A 17026-nucleotide genomic window follows, 5' to 3' on the forward strand; every position below is an offset into this window, starting at 1 on the left:
GATGAGAGGAAATGTGAGAATTGATTTTGATGTTTTATAAGGTACTGGAAATCCTTGCTGCACTTATAAAGATGAAAAGTGTTCTGGAGACAAGAGACTGTTCATGCAGGAATTCAAAGCAAAAAAAAAACCCCACAGGTTGGGCAGCATCAATGGGGGAAAAAAAGTGGTTGATATTTCCAGTTGGACCCTTTCATCAAGTGACCCACCCTGTCAAAGACTAATCATTCAACATAGATTGAGAAAGAAAATGGTATATTCCATAAAATTACCACCAATGGATCAAAAAGTCAAATTAAAGTCTTCAATAGTCATAATCACTTGAGTAAAGCAAATCTCTCATCCTCTTACCCATGACCATATGCATATGGTGGGCTAAACATTCTCACCTCCCTTTCCTGCTTTCAACCACAAAGCAGATGTTTAACTTCAAATAAAAAAACTGGAGGCCATCCGCACTGATATTAAATAAATGTAACCATCGTTAGTATTTGCATGGATCTGCGAAGTTTCACATCACCTGAATGATCTTCGAGAGTATGCACTGTTTTTGTCATTTGCCAACAATAATAATCATCGTGTCTCAGCCAAATCTATTTTATTGCTAAGTTACCATTATCCATCAGTCCGATTTGTCCTCAAAAAGTAGGACAAATCCAATCAGCCTAATTAATCCCTTTTGCCAGTATTAACAAATTCATGGAAGGAAACAAAAATGCAGACATTCCTAATAACTTGTAATCAACTTGGTCTCAATCAGAAAGACAGGTTCTTGCCTTAGTCCAAATATAGACCCCAAAAAATTGAGCCAAGTTTCCAGACGGAAGAGTGACTTCTCTCAACAGGTATGGCATCAAGAAGAAAAGATAAACTTTAAGTCAATGGGAGATGAAGAGTGGAAAGCCGCTCCACTCCATCTAATTCAAGAAGGAACTACCAGTAATCCTAGTTGTTGGAGACTTGTTGTCACAGAGGTGTGGACAATGTCCAGCTATTCTGAGCAGCTTCATGAATGAAGGTACCATCACAACATTTGTACATCTACTAAAGATGAGCACTTCAATCACCAGGGCAGAGAAAACCAGAGAAATGACAGTAGTATCCATAGGTATGTGATAATCAACAGAAACATCATGGGTCAAGGGGCCAGGTGCCACACTTTATTATTCTTCAATTCTAAAATCTTGATGTCATGTAAGGACACAATGGCATCAAAGAAATTATCAGCAAGGATATTGAGGAGACTAAATTAGGGGCTGGAATGTAATCTAATTATGATAACTTGTACAAGCCTCTGACAGTGACACAGGAAGGCATGGGTCCTTTAATGCCAAATCCATTTGTCAAGATCTGCTTTGATGGAGGCTCATACTTCATTGACCTCATCAGTAAAACTTTGCAAATATCAAGGTGAATACTGTTTGCATTTGAATCATTTATTGAAACCAGGCTCCCATCTCCACCTTTTTCCAACATTCATTCAGAGGCCAAGTGTCAAACTCCTTCACAATAAGTTGTTTTTAAAACAGGATTCATTTTTTTCAGCAAACAATTAACAACAAGTTTGTTTTAATAATACCAAATTTGAACAATTTCCAGTTATTCATTTGCCATGGATAGGTGAATGGACATCAGAAAGGGCAGCTCTTCCTCAAGCTCTCACATTCAAAATCCAGTATCCTGCAACAATGCAGTTGTCTCTTTTTCTTAAATTCCTTCACAGGCTGAGTCACCATTTAATTATCCACCCCTATTAAGGTAGCGGTGAACTCCCTTCTTGACCTGCTGTAATCCTTGAGCTGTGGTATACCCATGATGTTAGGGAGGGAATTCCATAACTTTGACCCAGCAACAATGAAGGACTGGGGATCTATTTCCAATTCAGAATACAATGTGGCTTGGAAGGCAAGCAGTGGTATACCCATGTTTTCGATGACCTTGTCATGGGTTTGGAAGGTTCTGAAGAAGGAATCTTGGTGAACTGTTTTCAAGGAAGATTCAGATGGTAAAAACTGCTGCTACTCTGCAGTGTGGAGTGTGTGAATGGTTATGGATAGAGTGCTAATCAACTAGGCCTCCACATTCTGTATGATGTCAAGCTCCTTGGAGACAAGTGATGAGAATTCCATCAAAGTCTTGCAGATGGTGGAAAGGATTTGGGGTGTATAAAGTTTACTCATCACAGGATTCTTAGCCTCTAACCTGCTCATGAGGCCACATTGCACGTGTGACTATTCCAGTTCAGTTTCAGTTCAATCGTACCCCAATCCCCTCACTAAGTGCATTGTTAATGGTTTATTCAGTTATGGCAATGCTACTGGATAGCAGATTTTCTCTTATTGGATATTGTCATTGACTGATACCTGCATGGTATAAATGTTACTCTGTTGGTAGCCTGGCTTTCACCAAATTAAAAATTAATTCACAACAGTTATAGCCTTTTCCCCCTCACCAACAGATGCTCACAGACAAGTTAAATTGCAGTAAATTTCAAGCAGCAGCTGCAGATGTGGAAAATCCAAGATGCATCAGTGGGGAACAGTGACAATGAAGCAATACAGTTTGCTGGTTTGAGTCAATAAAAGTTGGAGGGATTCAGCACGTCAGGCAACATTCACTGAAGTGGAAAATCAATATTTAAGGTGAGACCCTCTCAAGACCCTCCAGTCAGTTTTCTACCCCATATCTTTATTTTCCTTCAGAGTCTCTGGTGAGAAAAAAAAAGACTCCATCCAAAACACTGACTGATCATTTCTCTCCCAGGATACTGCCTCACCTTCATTTGCTCAAGATTCCCGAATCAACAGCTCTTGTGCAAAGAATTGCTGGAGGAACTTAGCAAGTCAGGTAGCTTCCAGTGGTAGGTGCCAAGTTCCTCCACCTATTCTTCATCTGCTCAAGTGATCAGCCTATGTAGCTTTTGTGTCTCTCAGCCATTCTTATGAATTGCTGCCTTGACTTTTTAGTGTCTGATGTTGGTCTAAGGAATTACTGACAAACAAATCTGAGCCCCTTAACTTAAAATACTCACAATCCAGTGGAATGAGTTAATTTACCAGTAAATGCTATGACCAAAATTATTAAACATATTTGGAAATTTCACATCCTCAGTGGTACCCATGCATTTAAGAATTGATGAGTAAAATCTGCAGTTACTATTGGTTTAATTGTTGAGCCAATTTGTATAGGTGTATAAAAAAATATATCTGCACTCTAAGAACTGCAAAATGTTTTAAAAAGCAGTCAATTTAAAAAAAAATTATAATACTCATGTCCTCAGCCATAACATTTTCCATGTGTATAATGTACACGTCGAGAGATTGTGAATTTCTTTACATTTATTTTCAGTGTAAACAATGATCACAAGCACACACAGTAAAAGGATACTGAAACTCCGGTCTGTTATTCCCAAGTGCCAGAGGTTTATCCTGAGGTCATCAGCTGACATATATGTCTCGCAGTCACTGTTGACTGAAATTGAGTTGATGTGATAGGTGTGAGCATTAGCAAAGATCTTCCGTGGAGTCACTTCCACCATCAGATCCATGGGCTTCAGTACTGGGACCTGGAGATTAAAACAAATAGGCATTATTCAATAACTGGCGATTCTCATCCACATTGTTGTACCTCTCAGTGCAGGTCTGACAAACTAAGCAGGGCAGGATGGTATGACTTGGAGTACATCAATGGAGGCAAAACATATTCCAATAGTTAAACTAATTCCCTCAAAAATAGTGGCTTCAACAGGAAAAGCAGTGCAAAACTCAGTGATCTTTTGTTGGTTGAGTTTGAAAGCATCATTTCAAGTCATTAAACCTCATTTTCACAATCATAGCTAGTTTTCTTTTGGAAGGGGTGGGGGTGTGGTGTGTTGGGAGCTCACCAAGTTGTGTTCCCACAGTATAGGACGATTAACCAGAGCACAAAACAAAATTAAGTTCTTACTCTTGCTGAAACATTTAAATTTAGTGACTGGTTTCTATACATATAACTAATTTACTAAAGAAAAATCATTTAATATAGTAGACAATCAGTATGTCAAACTGTAAATGCACTCAAATGCTAATGTATTGGAAAAATAATATTCATTCTGTAACAAGGTATGAAACTGGCTTTGGGTTTCAAACAAAAATCGAACTGGTAGCCCCCTAAATACCAAGTTATTTTGCTGTTGATTTAAATTTATGAAGTCTTTTAATTCCTGCCCCTTTAAACTCCATAATTGGATGGAAAAATTCCTGCCTGTGCTACTCAATTTTCTGCTCGCTCCTGTGTTGTTGCCAATTCTGTTGACCGTTAAATGTGCTTTACCCTTTCTCGGTGGGCTAATTAATCACCCAATCATGCACTCCGGCACTTATCTCATTGACTGGTTATCCCCAACATCACATTTACATCCATAATATCCATCTTCAATATTACTCTGCCCACTCCTCTAATTTCACAACTCTACAAGTCCAGGGACCTCCAGGTTAGCATGTCAAATGTGCAGAGAACCACATGGAAGAAATATACACAAATTTTCCATTCTATTATGCTTTATTTTTCATTGAAACTGAATTATGTTATCCTCAGTCATGTGATCAAATTTTAGGCAAAGATGAGATGTCTGCTAGTTCATTGATCAATTGAAACTTTCTCATGAAAGCAGCATGCTACAAAACAAATGAGCTTTCACCTAGTATTTTCTCTAAAATGTTATCATCTGCATATGCATTAATTGACAGCTATTCCACAAAGAACACACTGTAATGGGGTATGGTTTTAAGTCAGCTATTGCATCATCTGAAGTTTATCCACAATGTCATGCGGACATATTATCCATTTTAACATTTATGACCTTTCCACCAACAGCCACTGATAGTCACTGTATTTCATCCTGCTGCACATTCCCTGGAGCTTTGCTGCATCACACATGATCAGTTCATCTAAAGTCTCATTCCTGCACAAAAGTAATTAAAGAAATAAATATAATTCAGTCAAAAACACCTAAAATGAAAAATCTTGGCAGTTTCACCAATATGAGACTTTAGTTAACAGGAATTTATAGTTTTACTTCATTGTGGGATCTAAGTAGCATGGCAAGATGGTGCAACTGAAAATACTCCTAAGACTTTGTTGGTCATTTCTATCCTAATCCCTGCTATGCTCACCATTGCTCAATCTGCCTTGAACAAACAGAACAAAAGCAGGGATCTCCCAGTGGCAACCCATTTCAATTCCCTGCCACGCTCCCATGCGCTACCAGACTGGTGGAATAATGCTTCATATTCCGTCTGGGTTGCCTGCAACCAGGTGATATTAACATCGACTTCTCGGGGAGTTTCTGTAACCCTCCCCCATCTCTCTCCTTACCCTATCACTATTTCTCCTTTCCTCTAGCTCCGTCTCTCCCTCTTCTCCTTCTGCTCTGTCCCCTTTCCTCCAGCTCTGAATTCAAAGAGCCACTCCCTCTTCTAATCAATTCTCACCAATCTATGTCCAGTGATCATCTTTTGTCTGTAGTCCTGTGCTCCTCCCCTTTGCCCTTTCTCCCCAGCATTTTTATTCTTCTTACCTTGAATAAGGGCTCAGGCCCAAAACCTTGGTTAAACATTTTTACCTCCTCTGGATGCTACAAGACCTGCCAAGTTCCTCCAGCATTTTTGTTTTTTTAATCAAAATGTATTTTAAATTTTGACTTTTTCTCCCCCTTTCTGGGGTACAAGGCTCAAACTTGCAAAACCAAACATTGATTCTTCTCATTCGTTGCCATTATACCGATTTCTTTCACATAAATAATTTCTGAAACTATTCTTGCGTGTATATTCGAAGTATTCGGTTCTGTTGCACATTAATTAGGGAAGCAGCTATTCTGGATATAGACTGATTCTTTAAAATTTTCTGCACCAATTATATCTCTCATCTGAAAAGCCACATAAAAATAAACTCGAATTTTCTGATAGGTGTTTTTGGTGGGGTTATGCACAACATTAAGACCCTTTTGGATAGAACTGGGGGAAGTGTTGACAAAAATTGCAGGGGGTGAACTTACCTCTGGACCTGAAATTGTTTCTTCTGGACAATCTGGCAGTTATAAAAGTTAACTTCTCCAGAAGTAAATCTAAATTTATTCAAGCTGTGTTGTCAATAGCTAGGAAATATATAGCGGTAACTTGGAAATCCGATACCCACTTCACAGTGATTGATGGAACATGGAAGTGTGAAGATACATTCCCCTTGAGAAGATTACATATAGTCTTAGGAATAGATATAGTATGTTCTTCAAAATTTGGCAACCTTATTTAGATTACTTAAATGCCCAAACTGTATAATTTTTTATATTTGTCAATTAGTATGCTCCTTATTATAAATTTTAATACTTTAAATTGCTGTGACTGAGATGTTGAACCTTGCTACTGATGCTTTTTCTTTTCTATTTCCTTTCTTTTTATCTCCCTCTATTCCCTGCTGTCGTTCCACCTTGCCTTTCAAATCTGGGGAGGGAGCGCTGGGAGAAGAGGAACTCTCCTTTCCTTTTATTCTATGATTTCAATGTTTTATTGTTATTACATTAATTGAGTCCTAGATTCTATATTTTCTTAAAACTTTAATAAAATATTCCAAAAAAAGCTGAAACATGGGTGGAAATAAAGCAACACTTCTGCTCATCTACACCGAGGCCAACAAGATAAGTCATCAACAAACTACTCAAGCTTCCCTGCTCATAATGCTAAAAAATGAACGCATCTTTAAATTAAATGTCCAGAAACCATCTTATGGTTCCCACAACAGTCCAGAAAGTGACTACTTGATCAGTGGGTAATCCTGAAAACTTTGGTACTTTTCTATTCATCACTTTAGTTTGTATTTCACTTAATATCTCCCCACTGCACAAATAGCTCTGTGGAGCACTGTGCCACATACATGCAAATAATGTAAAACAGGCCACTGGCCAAAGGTCGTGGGAAATGTAGTTTTATTTATTTTAGCTTAAGCTTGCCTTCAGATAAATTCTCAAAATATTGATTTCCAGAGTCAGGCAATCAACTACCAAAAGCACCTATCGAAGATGTGATAAGACCAAAGGGACATCAGTTGTACTGGCAACCGTTTTGTTGAATACAGGCAGAGATATCCCACTTAATGACAGTTCCTTAATAACTATTCCAATAATTCTTGAAGCCAACCTTCTCTCCTGGAAGAGAGTAGGAGGGAATAGTTGTTGGGAGTCTCTCAAGTAGGCATGGAGTAGTACAAATAAATTACATTCCCTCATAGGAACTTGTTGACATTGCAGTCTCAATATCAATCTCAATAAGCAGGAATATTTAGAAACTAAATGTTGAACTGTGTGGCACAGAGTCAGAGGTGAAACAGACCTTCTGGTCCCAATGAAACAGCCTACCTGAGCAGTTTGCCTGCATTTGACCCATGCCCCTCTAAATATTTACTGTATCTATCTAAATATCAGAATTGTACCCAGCTCTACAGCTCCCTATAGGAGCTCATTTTGTACATGTACAGTGAGGGAAAAGTTCCTCAGGTCCCTTTCAAATCTTCACCCTCTCATCTTAAATCTCTGGCCTCAAGTATTAGACTCCCCTACCCTGGGATAAATGGATCCATTTATCTATGCCCTTCATTGATTTTATATACTTCTATAAAGATTATTCTTCAGCCTCCGACACTATGGGGGTGGGGGGTGGAGTCTTTGTCTACAGTCCTGCAACTTGTACAGTTATTGCCTCTGATCTCTTGTGCTGCCTGTGTAGGACTGATATGCCCTTCTTGTGACCGCCCTTCTCATAGATTTGCTTTGGGTGCTTCACTTTGATGTAACATGTCAAATGCACAAGGATTGCTTGGTTGACTGATCAATACATGTCACTGAATAGAAATGATGGGAATACAGGAAAAATAAAATGGGTTAAGGATCGCATGAACTCAGTGGGTCGGAAGGCCTGCTACTCAGCTGTATCTCTAATGCAAAATTGACATGAGAGTGAGGGAGAGAGAGAGCATGACAAGAGAGAAAGAGGGGACAGAGAGGGGGGGAGGCAGAGAGAAGTAAGATGGGTCACGGGCTGATGGTGTCATCATCAGCTCGCCCTGAGCCAGCCACTTGCAGCAGATGTACTTATATGCAGCAAGGGGGTGCGCACCGCTCCATCTCTAGCACGACCTTGGAGAGGTCACTCATGGACATTTTATGAAGGTAAGTTTTCCAATGTGATGGCAGAGAATCTCCACCTTTACATTTGGATTTTCTGCTTTAGAAAAGGGCCTCTTGAAACTTGTGGAAACAAGGTTTTTGGGTGTATTTTAGGCAGAGATTGACAGGTGTTTGATTAGCTAGGGCATCAAGGGTGATGGGGAGAAAGTTGGAGAGAGGGGCTGAGTGGGAGGATGGATCAGCTTATGATAGAATGACAGTGCAGACTCAATGGGCCGATTGGCCTACTTTTGCTTCTGATCTTATGATCTCGACTTCTACACTACGAGTGAATCTGAAATAAGCAACTCATGGCCACCTTATCCTGAAAGGTTCTTCTGCAGGAAATTTATGGTTATGTATCTAGTTCCTGGAAAAATCAGAAGTGCATCTGATAAAACTTGCTGACCCAATTGCTTACTGCGAGAAGTTCTCTGAACATGTGGTTGAGAATCTTGTCAATTCAGAAAATAGAATGTTTGTTAAAAACTTTCCTGAATTCTTGCAACAACTCACGTTTTCTTTTTAAGAAACTGATTCACTGAGAATCCACCAATTACTTATTTTCGTTTTGATTCTCAGCATTTCAGTGTTATGAAAATAAGTAACTTTTGCCAAGATGAACTTATCCATCATCCCAAAAAGCCCAGGAGCACATAAAGACATAATTCAAGCAATCAGTATTGAGCTTATTAACTTGCTAGGAAGGACCAAGTAGGAAGTGGAAAACTAATTCGTACCATTCCAACAGATTGTCCATTGTGTTTTATTGTTACTCAAGTGCTGTCAATTTGGAATTTGGGACATAAAATCAAAGTGGGTTATTGTTTCCACATCTTTAATTTTCTAAAAACATTGCTGTAGCTTTTCAAAAATTTGTTCCCATTTCTTCAGACCTCAAGATAGCCTTGAAATATGACAGAGTCAATCTGCAACAGTCCCAAAAAGCTGATAATATTCAGCTTCTAGCCAAATTCGACACCAACTTATCAATGTTTGGTTTGAAGCATCCAGTTCATTCTGCAAACAAATGACAGGTGCAGAAACACATTTAATTTCAAAGCTTTCAGCTCCCTGCTCAGCTACAAACAGTTGTTTTACCATCGGCATACAAAATTACATCTAAACAATTTAATGTAGTATTGATATTTAGCCTGCAGTGTATTCCATGTCAGAACAGAACAAAGGAAAGATTTTTAAAAGGGAAAAATAGCCTTGGCAGCAGATTCATAGTATATAAACAACTAAAAAGAATCCAGAGCAAGCTGGCCTCAAACAGACAGTTTTCATAAAGTTACCTTAGCTCCACTCAAAGTTCCTCATTCCAGGTGAGGTGTTGTTTGGGAATCTCAATGCAGTCTGGCAGAGAGCCGAAGGAACAGGCAGAGGTCAATTCTTGCCGTCATTTCTATGTGACAGTCTCTATCTCTCTGCTTTCACCAGATGAGATATTTCACAGTTGTTCAAAGGTCTGCACAATTGCTAGTTTTGTTTCAATTAAAAATGCTTGCTGACTCGAGTGAAATTTAAAAATTGCACAATTCTTTTCCACAATGCAAAGAAACCACTGACTGAATTGTCAGGAAGACAGTCTTCAGTATTGAGTTTATTCAGGCATAATGAACCAGATTAGTTTACATTTGGATTCATCTCACTGTGCAGCTTTTCTTGTCCATATGAAAGGTAATGCCAGCTGTATTGAATTCAAAGGGAGCCTGCTGTCATGAGGAATGCTTTATCAAAACTTCTAGGGTCTCTTCAATCTGAGGCGCCTGCAAGCTCACACCAAGACACAAGAGAAACTTGTCCGTGAACTACTCTTTGCAGATGATGCCGCTTTAGTTGCCCATTCAGAGCCAGCTCTTCAGCGCTTGACGTCCTGCTTTGCGGAAACTGCCAAAATGTTTGGCCTGGAAGTCAGCCTGAAGAAAACTGAGGTCCTCCATCAGCCAGCTCCCCACCATGACTACCAGCCCCCCCACATCTCCATCGGGCACACAAAACTCAAAACGGTCAACCAGTTTACCTATCTCGGCTGCACCATTTCATCAGATGCAAGGATCGACAATGAGATAGACAACACTCGCCAAGGCAAATAGCGCCTTTGGAAGACTACACAAAAGAGTCTGGAAAAACAACCAACTGAAAAACCTCACAAAGATAAGCGTATACAGAGCCGTTGTCATACCCACACTCCTGTTCGGCTCCGAATCATGGGTCCTCTACCGGCACCACCTACGGCTCCTAGAACGCTTCCACCAGCGTTGTCTCCGCTCCATCCTCAACATCCATTGGAGCGCTCACACCCCTAACGTCGAGGTACTCGAGATGGCAGAGGTCGACAGCATCGAGTCCACGCTGCTGAAGATCCAGCTGCGCTGGATGGGTCACGTCTCCAGAATGGAGGACCATCGCCTTCCCAAGATCGTATTATATGGCGAGCTCTCCACTGGCCACCGTGACAGAGGTGCACCAAAGAAAAGGTACAAGGACTGCCTAAAGAAATCTCTTGGTGCCTGCCACATTGACCACCGCCAGTGGGCTGATAACGCCTCAAACCGTGCATCTTGGCGCCTCACAGTTTGGCGGGCAGCAGCCTCCTTTGAAGAAGACCGCAGAGCCCACCTCACTGACAAAAGGCAAAGGAGGAAAAACCCAACACCCAACCCCAACCAACCAATTTTCCCTTGCAACCGCTGCAATCGTGTCTGCCTGTCCCGCATCGGACTGGTCAGCCACAAACGAGCCTGCAGCTGACGTGGACTTTTTACCCCCTCCATAAATCTTCGTCCGCGAAGCCAAGCCAAAGAAGAAGAGGGTGTGACATAACTTGTATATTAAGCATTGTAAATAATTTCCTCTCTTCCTAATTACTCGGTTTGTAGCTCAAATGAAATCAACCAGGTTTCAGATTATGCATGTGGCCAAATTATGAGGTGAGCAGGAACAATATCCAGGATTGCAACCAGATGCTTTTCAGTAACAATTCGATCGATTCGAGTCACATTAAGTAGTTCCCTCTTAACAAGTCAGAGAACGGGAAGCGTCTGGCTGTGACCTTACTTGCGTCTCAGTGCATCAAATGAGCTGACTCAAGAAGGAAAACCCAATAAGAAGGCATTTTCTCATGAAAGTCAGTTCTTCATTAATGCAATCATTCTAAAAGATTATGTGATCAAATCCCTTCAATATTGTTTCTTGGTCTCTTTCGACATCGGAAGGTGCTAGCTAACATGTCTTTTCACACTTTTTAAACCATGATGCAAAAGAGTTTGAGTGTATTATCACTGAAAACACTTATACAAGTCTGTCAAAGTGAGAAGTTCAATTGGTCAAAGAGATGCTCACCTGCAGCACTGTAACAGTTGATAAATCCTTCATTCTTCCTTCTTCATCTTTGAGGTTATAACCTTCTGGCCTCTTATCCCTTTCACTGACCTTCCACAATTTAATCGTTTTATCTGTAAAAAGCAGACGATGTTATTTGTTAGCACAGAATGCTCAATAATAATAAACGGTTAAATAATAGCAAATAGCTTATCCATTTCACTGGTAATCAGCTAAAATGACCTATCAAAACAGATGGATATTATCTGTATTATGGAGTAAATTATTGATAAATAGAAGCATGAACAAATGCTTAGAAATAGCTGAATGCTTGACATAGCAGTCACTTGAATGGAGCCAACTTTTAAATGGGGCAAAATAGATAGTACTGTGAAGGACTGAGTGAATTTCTTGGGTTTTTTAAAAAAAAATCAAAGAACAGTTTTACAAAAGTTCTCAAAATATGCACAATTTTGAGAAGCTTTTGATCAGATGGTATTCAACAACCAGAACAGTGGGGTGGTGCACATAGCATAAAGGGGACCGTTTCTGCAAAACTTGGCAGTATGAAATGGAGGAGAGTGATAAACTGCAAGAAGGCAAACTGGCTGACAGAATTGGCAGAACCGTGAGTGATTTAGTTCAATGCCAAAAGATTTGGTATGATGCATGTCGAATAAAGGTTGCCATTTACAAGACATGCAGGAGGGAGGGGTATCTTGGGGTCTGGGCATACAAGTCATTGAATGTGGCAAGGAAGATTGAGAAAGTGGTAAAACAAGGATTAAATAATTCCTAACTTTATCAATACAAACATAAAGTGTAAAAGCAGAGAACTCATGCTGAATCTCATAGAACTATGATCCAGTCTCAATTTCAGTGTCATGTTCAATTCTGTTCACCTTATTATAGGAAAGGTGTAAAGAAAATAGTGTGTCCAGGAAAGATTTACAAGAATGATTCACAAGATGGTAAACTGTGGCAAGAATGGACTAAAGACTGGAACTATTTTCTTAAAAGGAAAGACAAAGATCGTAAAAGTATACAAAGCGATGAGGGATCTGGACAGAATGGATGGTAAGAGATTGTTCCTATTTTCTAATATATTTATTTAATACTTGAAAGAATTTCTGAGGTATTATTACAGGCAATAATTGAAAAAGATACTGAATTCTGGGAAATGCATTCATTTTTATATAATGAACTCTTCCTACTAATGTTAGAGGCAATATGGTCCATCTATTTAAATCCTCTTCAACTTTATAAGTAATGGCAAATAATTCAGTTTATATAAATTTTGAACATTTTTATCCAAACTCCTAAATATTTTATCCTATTTGTCAGCCATTTAAACTGAGTATTTCTTTGGCAAATCGTGTGATCACCTCTTGTGAGAGGCATAATTTCATTCTTGTCCCAATTTGTTTTATAACCTTAAACTGCACCATATTCTTCCAACTTAAAATGTAGCTTTTGTAATGAATTTGCTGGTTATGTCAAATATATCAGCACAATAGCAGCAAATAAGATAATCTTATTTAATCTTATAATCTTGATTAATTCTAAAGCCATTAATATCCAGACCCCCATAAATAAGGACTCTAGAGCTAAAACAAATAATACTAGAGACGATGGACATCCTTGTCTACTACATCTTGTTAATCGAAATGGGACATAAATTTGACCATTTGTTACCACCTTGGCTTTTGGTTCATTATACAAAGCTCTTACCCAATTTATTTAAAAAATTCCTACTCCAATGCTTTAAATAAAAAACTCCCATTCTAATCTATCAAACACCTTTTCTGCATCTAGTGATGATGCTACACTTAGATCACCTCTTTTTTGTGCTAGATGAATTATATTCAATAATATTATCAGATGATTGTCTCTTTCACAAAACCCATTTGATCCATATTTCTCAATTTAGGTAAATATTTTGTCAGTCTATTTGCAAGAACTTTAGCAATTATCATGTAGTCTGAATTTAATAAAGATAAGGGTCAATAAGATGATGGTTTTAACTGTGCATCCACACCTAATAAATTTATAATATGGGATGCTTTAAAGGTGTATTTAAGATGACAAATTATGACTTATACTTCCAAATTGAAAAAAGACTATATAAGAGAGGGGAAACAATTGGAAAAAGATAATTAATTGAGAAAAAGATCTCTAATGAAGGTATTCTGAAGATTAAAAAAGAGAAAGCATTAATTTAAAAATTGGAGTACAATACAATACACAACTATAAAACAAAAAAATGATAACAAATGAAACAGAAACGTTATGAGTTAAGTGAAAGGGCACAGAAGTTACTTTCTTGGCAATTCAAGACAGAACAGAATTCAAAAACTATTAATGCAGTGGAAATGGAGACAAATTCTGTTAGTTATAAACCTCAAGAATTTAATTAAACTTTTAAATGATTTTATGCTATGTTATATCAATCAGAATCCCAGGGAGTTATTAATAAAATAGAAGACTTTTTGACACATATAGCATTACCAATATTAGATTTAACAGGACAAGCAGAGTTAAATGGCTCCTTACTTCAAAGGAGGTGGAGGAAGTGCTAAATTCTTTACAAAGTAATAAATTTCCTGGAGAAGATGGATTTCTGCCTGAATTTTACAAAAAGTTTAAAGATTTAGTGATGCCTTTGTTTATGAATGTTTTAAATTGTTTTTAATAGAAAGATAAAATGTCCAGAATTTCTATAGAAAAATTCAAGTGGAAATATGAAATGGGAGGTTTACAGCTCCCTAACTTTAAAAATTATAGAGCAGCCCAAATAAAATTTCTTACCTCTGTCTTTGAAGAGGGGGAAAAATTTGCTTAGGTAAAAATAAAATTAGATAAAATAGGAAAGAGAAATGCAGAAGACTTTATATATTAATGGGATGAGAAATTAATGACTGCTAAAAGAGAAACTCCTCTATTGAAACATTTGATTAGAATTTGGCATAATACAAATAAAGACAATGGAATAAAGACTTCTTTCTTTGGCTTGGCTTCGCGGACAAAGATTTATGGAGGGGTAATGTCCACGTCAGCTGCAGGCTCGTTTGTGGCTGACAAGTCCGATGTGGGACAGGCAGACACGGTTGCAGCGGTTGCAAGGGAAAATTAGTTGGTTGGGGTTGGGTTTTTCCTCCTTTGTCTTTTGTCAGTGAGGTGGGCTCTGCAGTCTTCTTCCAAAGGAGGTTGCTGCCCGCCAAACTGTGAGGCGCCAAGAAGCACGGTTTGAGGCGCTATCAGCCCACTGGTGGTGGTCAATGTGGCAGGCAGCAAGAGATTTCTTTAGGCAGTCCTTGTACCTTTTCTTTGGTGCACCTCTGTCTCGATGGCCAGTGGAGAGCTCGCCATATAACACGATCTTGGGAATGCGATGGTCCTCTATTCTGGAGATGTGACCTACCCAGCGCAGTTTGATCTTCAGCAGCGTTGATTTGATGCTGTTGGCCTCTGCCATCTCGAGTAATTCGATGTTGGAGATGAAATCGCTCCAATGAATGTTGAGGATGGAGCGGAGACAGCGCTGATGGAAGCGTTCTAGGAGCCATAGGTGATGCCGGTAGAGGACCCATGATTCTGAGCCGAACAGGAGCGTGGGTATGACAACGGCTCTATACACGCTGATCTTTATGTGTTTCTTCAGGTAGTTGTTTTTCCAGACTCTTTTGTGTAGTCTTCCAAAGGCGCTATTTGCCTTGGCGAGTCTGTTGTCTATCTCGTCGATCCTTGCATCCGATGAAATGGTGCAGCCGAGATAGGTAAACTGGTTGACCGTTTTGAGTTCTGTGTGCCCGTTGGAGATGTGGAATAAAGACTTATTAAACTCTAAAACTCCTTTAACTCATAACAGACTTACACCATGTACTTCAATAATCAAATTTATGAAATCTGGTCTCATAAAAGGATCAGATACATTGAAGACTGTTATGAGTAAGGGAAATTATTATCATTTAAACAACAAGAATAAATATGGTATTCTTAATAATATGATATTTTGCTATTTTCAAATCAGAGCATATTTAAGGGATAAGATGGGTCAAGCAATGTATTTATCAAAGTGTAATGATATAGAGACTTTAATAAAAAATGGAAATAAGAAATCTATTTCAGCAATTTATCATTTACTCCAAAAGGGGACCCCTAAACCGGGGATTCATACATATAGATGAAAATGGGAGTCAGACTTATATGTGATAATAGATGAGGAAAATTGGGCTGATTTATGTCGAGACTGTATGACCAATACAATAAATGTAAGCTATAGATTGGTACAATATTTTTTTTACTTCAGTTATACCTCACACCACAATAATTAAATAAATTGATATCAGATTGATCAGATCAGTGTTTTATATGTGGCAAAAAAGTGGGAATTTTTTTTAAACATTCATCATGGTCATGTGATAAAATAAGACCCTTCTAGCTGGAAAAGGGAATTTTTTTTAGAATAAATTACACAAATCCAATTTCACAAAATCCAGATTTATTTTTATTACGTAACATTATAAGGATAAGACCCACATTGAAATTAACTAAATACATGATAGAATTTGTTAAAATTGCATTAGCAGTGGCCAAAAAGTGTATTGAAGTTGTTTGGAAATTTGATTCACACCTGAGTTTGGAACAATGGAGTGGGGAAATACACAGATGTGTCCCCCTTGATAAAATTACATATAATTTAAGGGAAAAAATATATATATCTTTACAAATTTGGCACCTGTATTTACAAAAAAAAAAATCAGCATTATATTTTTCATTTTTTAGATTTCTAAATGCTCTTCTTCACCTTTAAGACCTGTGTGGAACCTTATTAACGATGAAATGGATATGAATTTTAGGCCAGATGGGATTTAACACTTTTAGCAGTCCATTCTCATTCCTTCTCTTCTTTATTTCTCTATCCTAACACTTAAATCTTTACTTTTTTCTTTCTTTTATTTTTTTTCTTGGGACTTTAGGAGGTTGGGGAGGGGGGTTTTGGGTACGATTATCATCATGCATTTGATATTAAACACATTAATACATCTGTATTTTGAAATATATTTGAATGCATGTATGGTTAAAATTTTAAAATAAAAATATTCTTTAAAAAAAGAGAGATTGTTCCCAATGTTGAGTGATCACAATCTGGAGATCACAAGAAAATAATAGAGAAGAAAATTGACAAAGAAAATTGGTTGGAGTCTGAAATACATTTCCTGCAGATGTGGTGAAAGTTGATTCCATTGTAGCCATAAAATCGATGAAGACATGGTGGAGGAACAAACACATTACTATGAAGAAGCAATGGGTGGAATTAGAAAGATACTCTGGTAGAGGGTGTACACTGAATAGCCTCCTCCTGTTCTGTAAACCTTAAATGTTTAAGCACCATTTTTAGGTTAAGATCTTTTAAAAAAATGCCTCAGAATGGAAGTAATTTTCAGAGCCAAATCAAATCTGATCTTTTTAGTGCAACAAAATGGATTTGACTTTCAAAATAAA

At 38.2% G+C, this 17026-nt stretch overlaps 1 protein-coding gene across 6 annotated transcripts in view; it reads right to left on the minus strand.

Annotated features, from left to right (window-relative positions):
- The window catches only part of LOC138757891 (serine/threonine-protein phosphatase 2A 55 kDa regulatory subunit B gamma isoform), a 351812-nt gene that overhangs the window by 91792 nt on the left and 242994 nt on the right, over positions 1–17026 (minus strand). For all 6 annotated transcript variants that reach the window (XM_069925969.1, XM_069925967.1, XM_069925968.1 and 3 more), the window contains 2 exons: positions 11543–11655; positions 3388–3565 (listed from right to left, as the gene is read on the minus strand). In XM_069925969.1, coding sequence (XP_069782070.1) covers positions 3388–3565; positions 11543–11655 — 291 coding nt within the window. The remainder of the gene's footprint in view (positions 1–3387; positions 3566–11542; positions 11656–17026) is intronic.

The sequence above is a fragment of the Narcine bancroftii genome, chromosome 3, assembly GCF_036971445.1.
Source record: "Narcine bancroftii isolate sNarBan1 chromosome 3, sNarBan1.hap1, whole genome shotgun sequence".
NCBI classification, from domain to species: domain Eukaryota; kingdom Metazoa; phylum Chordata; class Chondrichthyes; order Torpediniformes; family Narcinidae; genus Narcine; species Narcine bancroftii.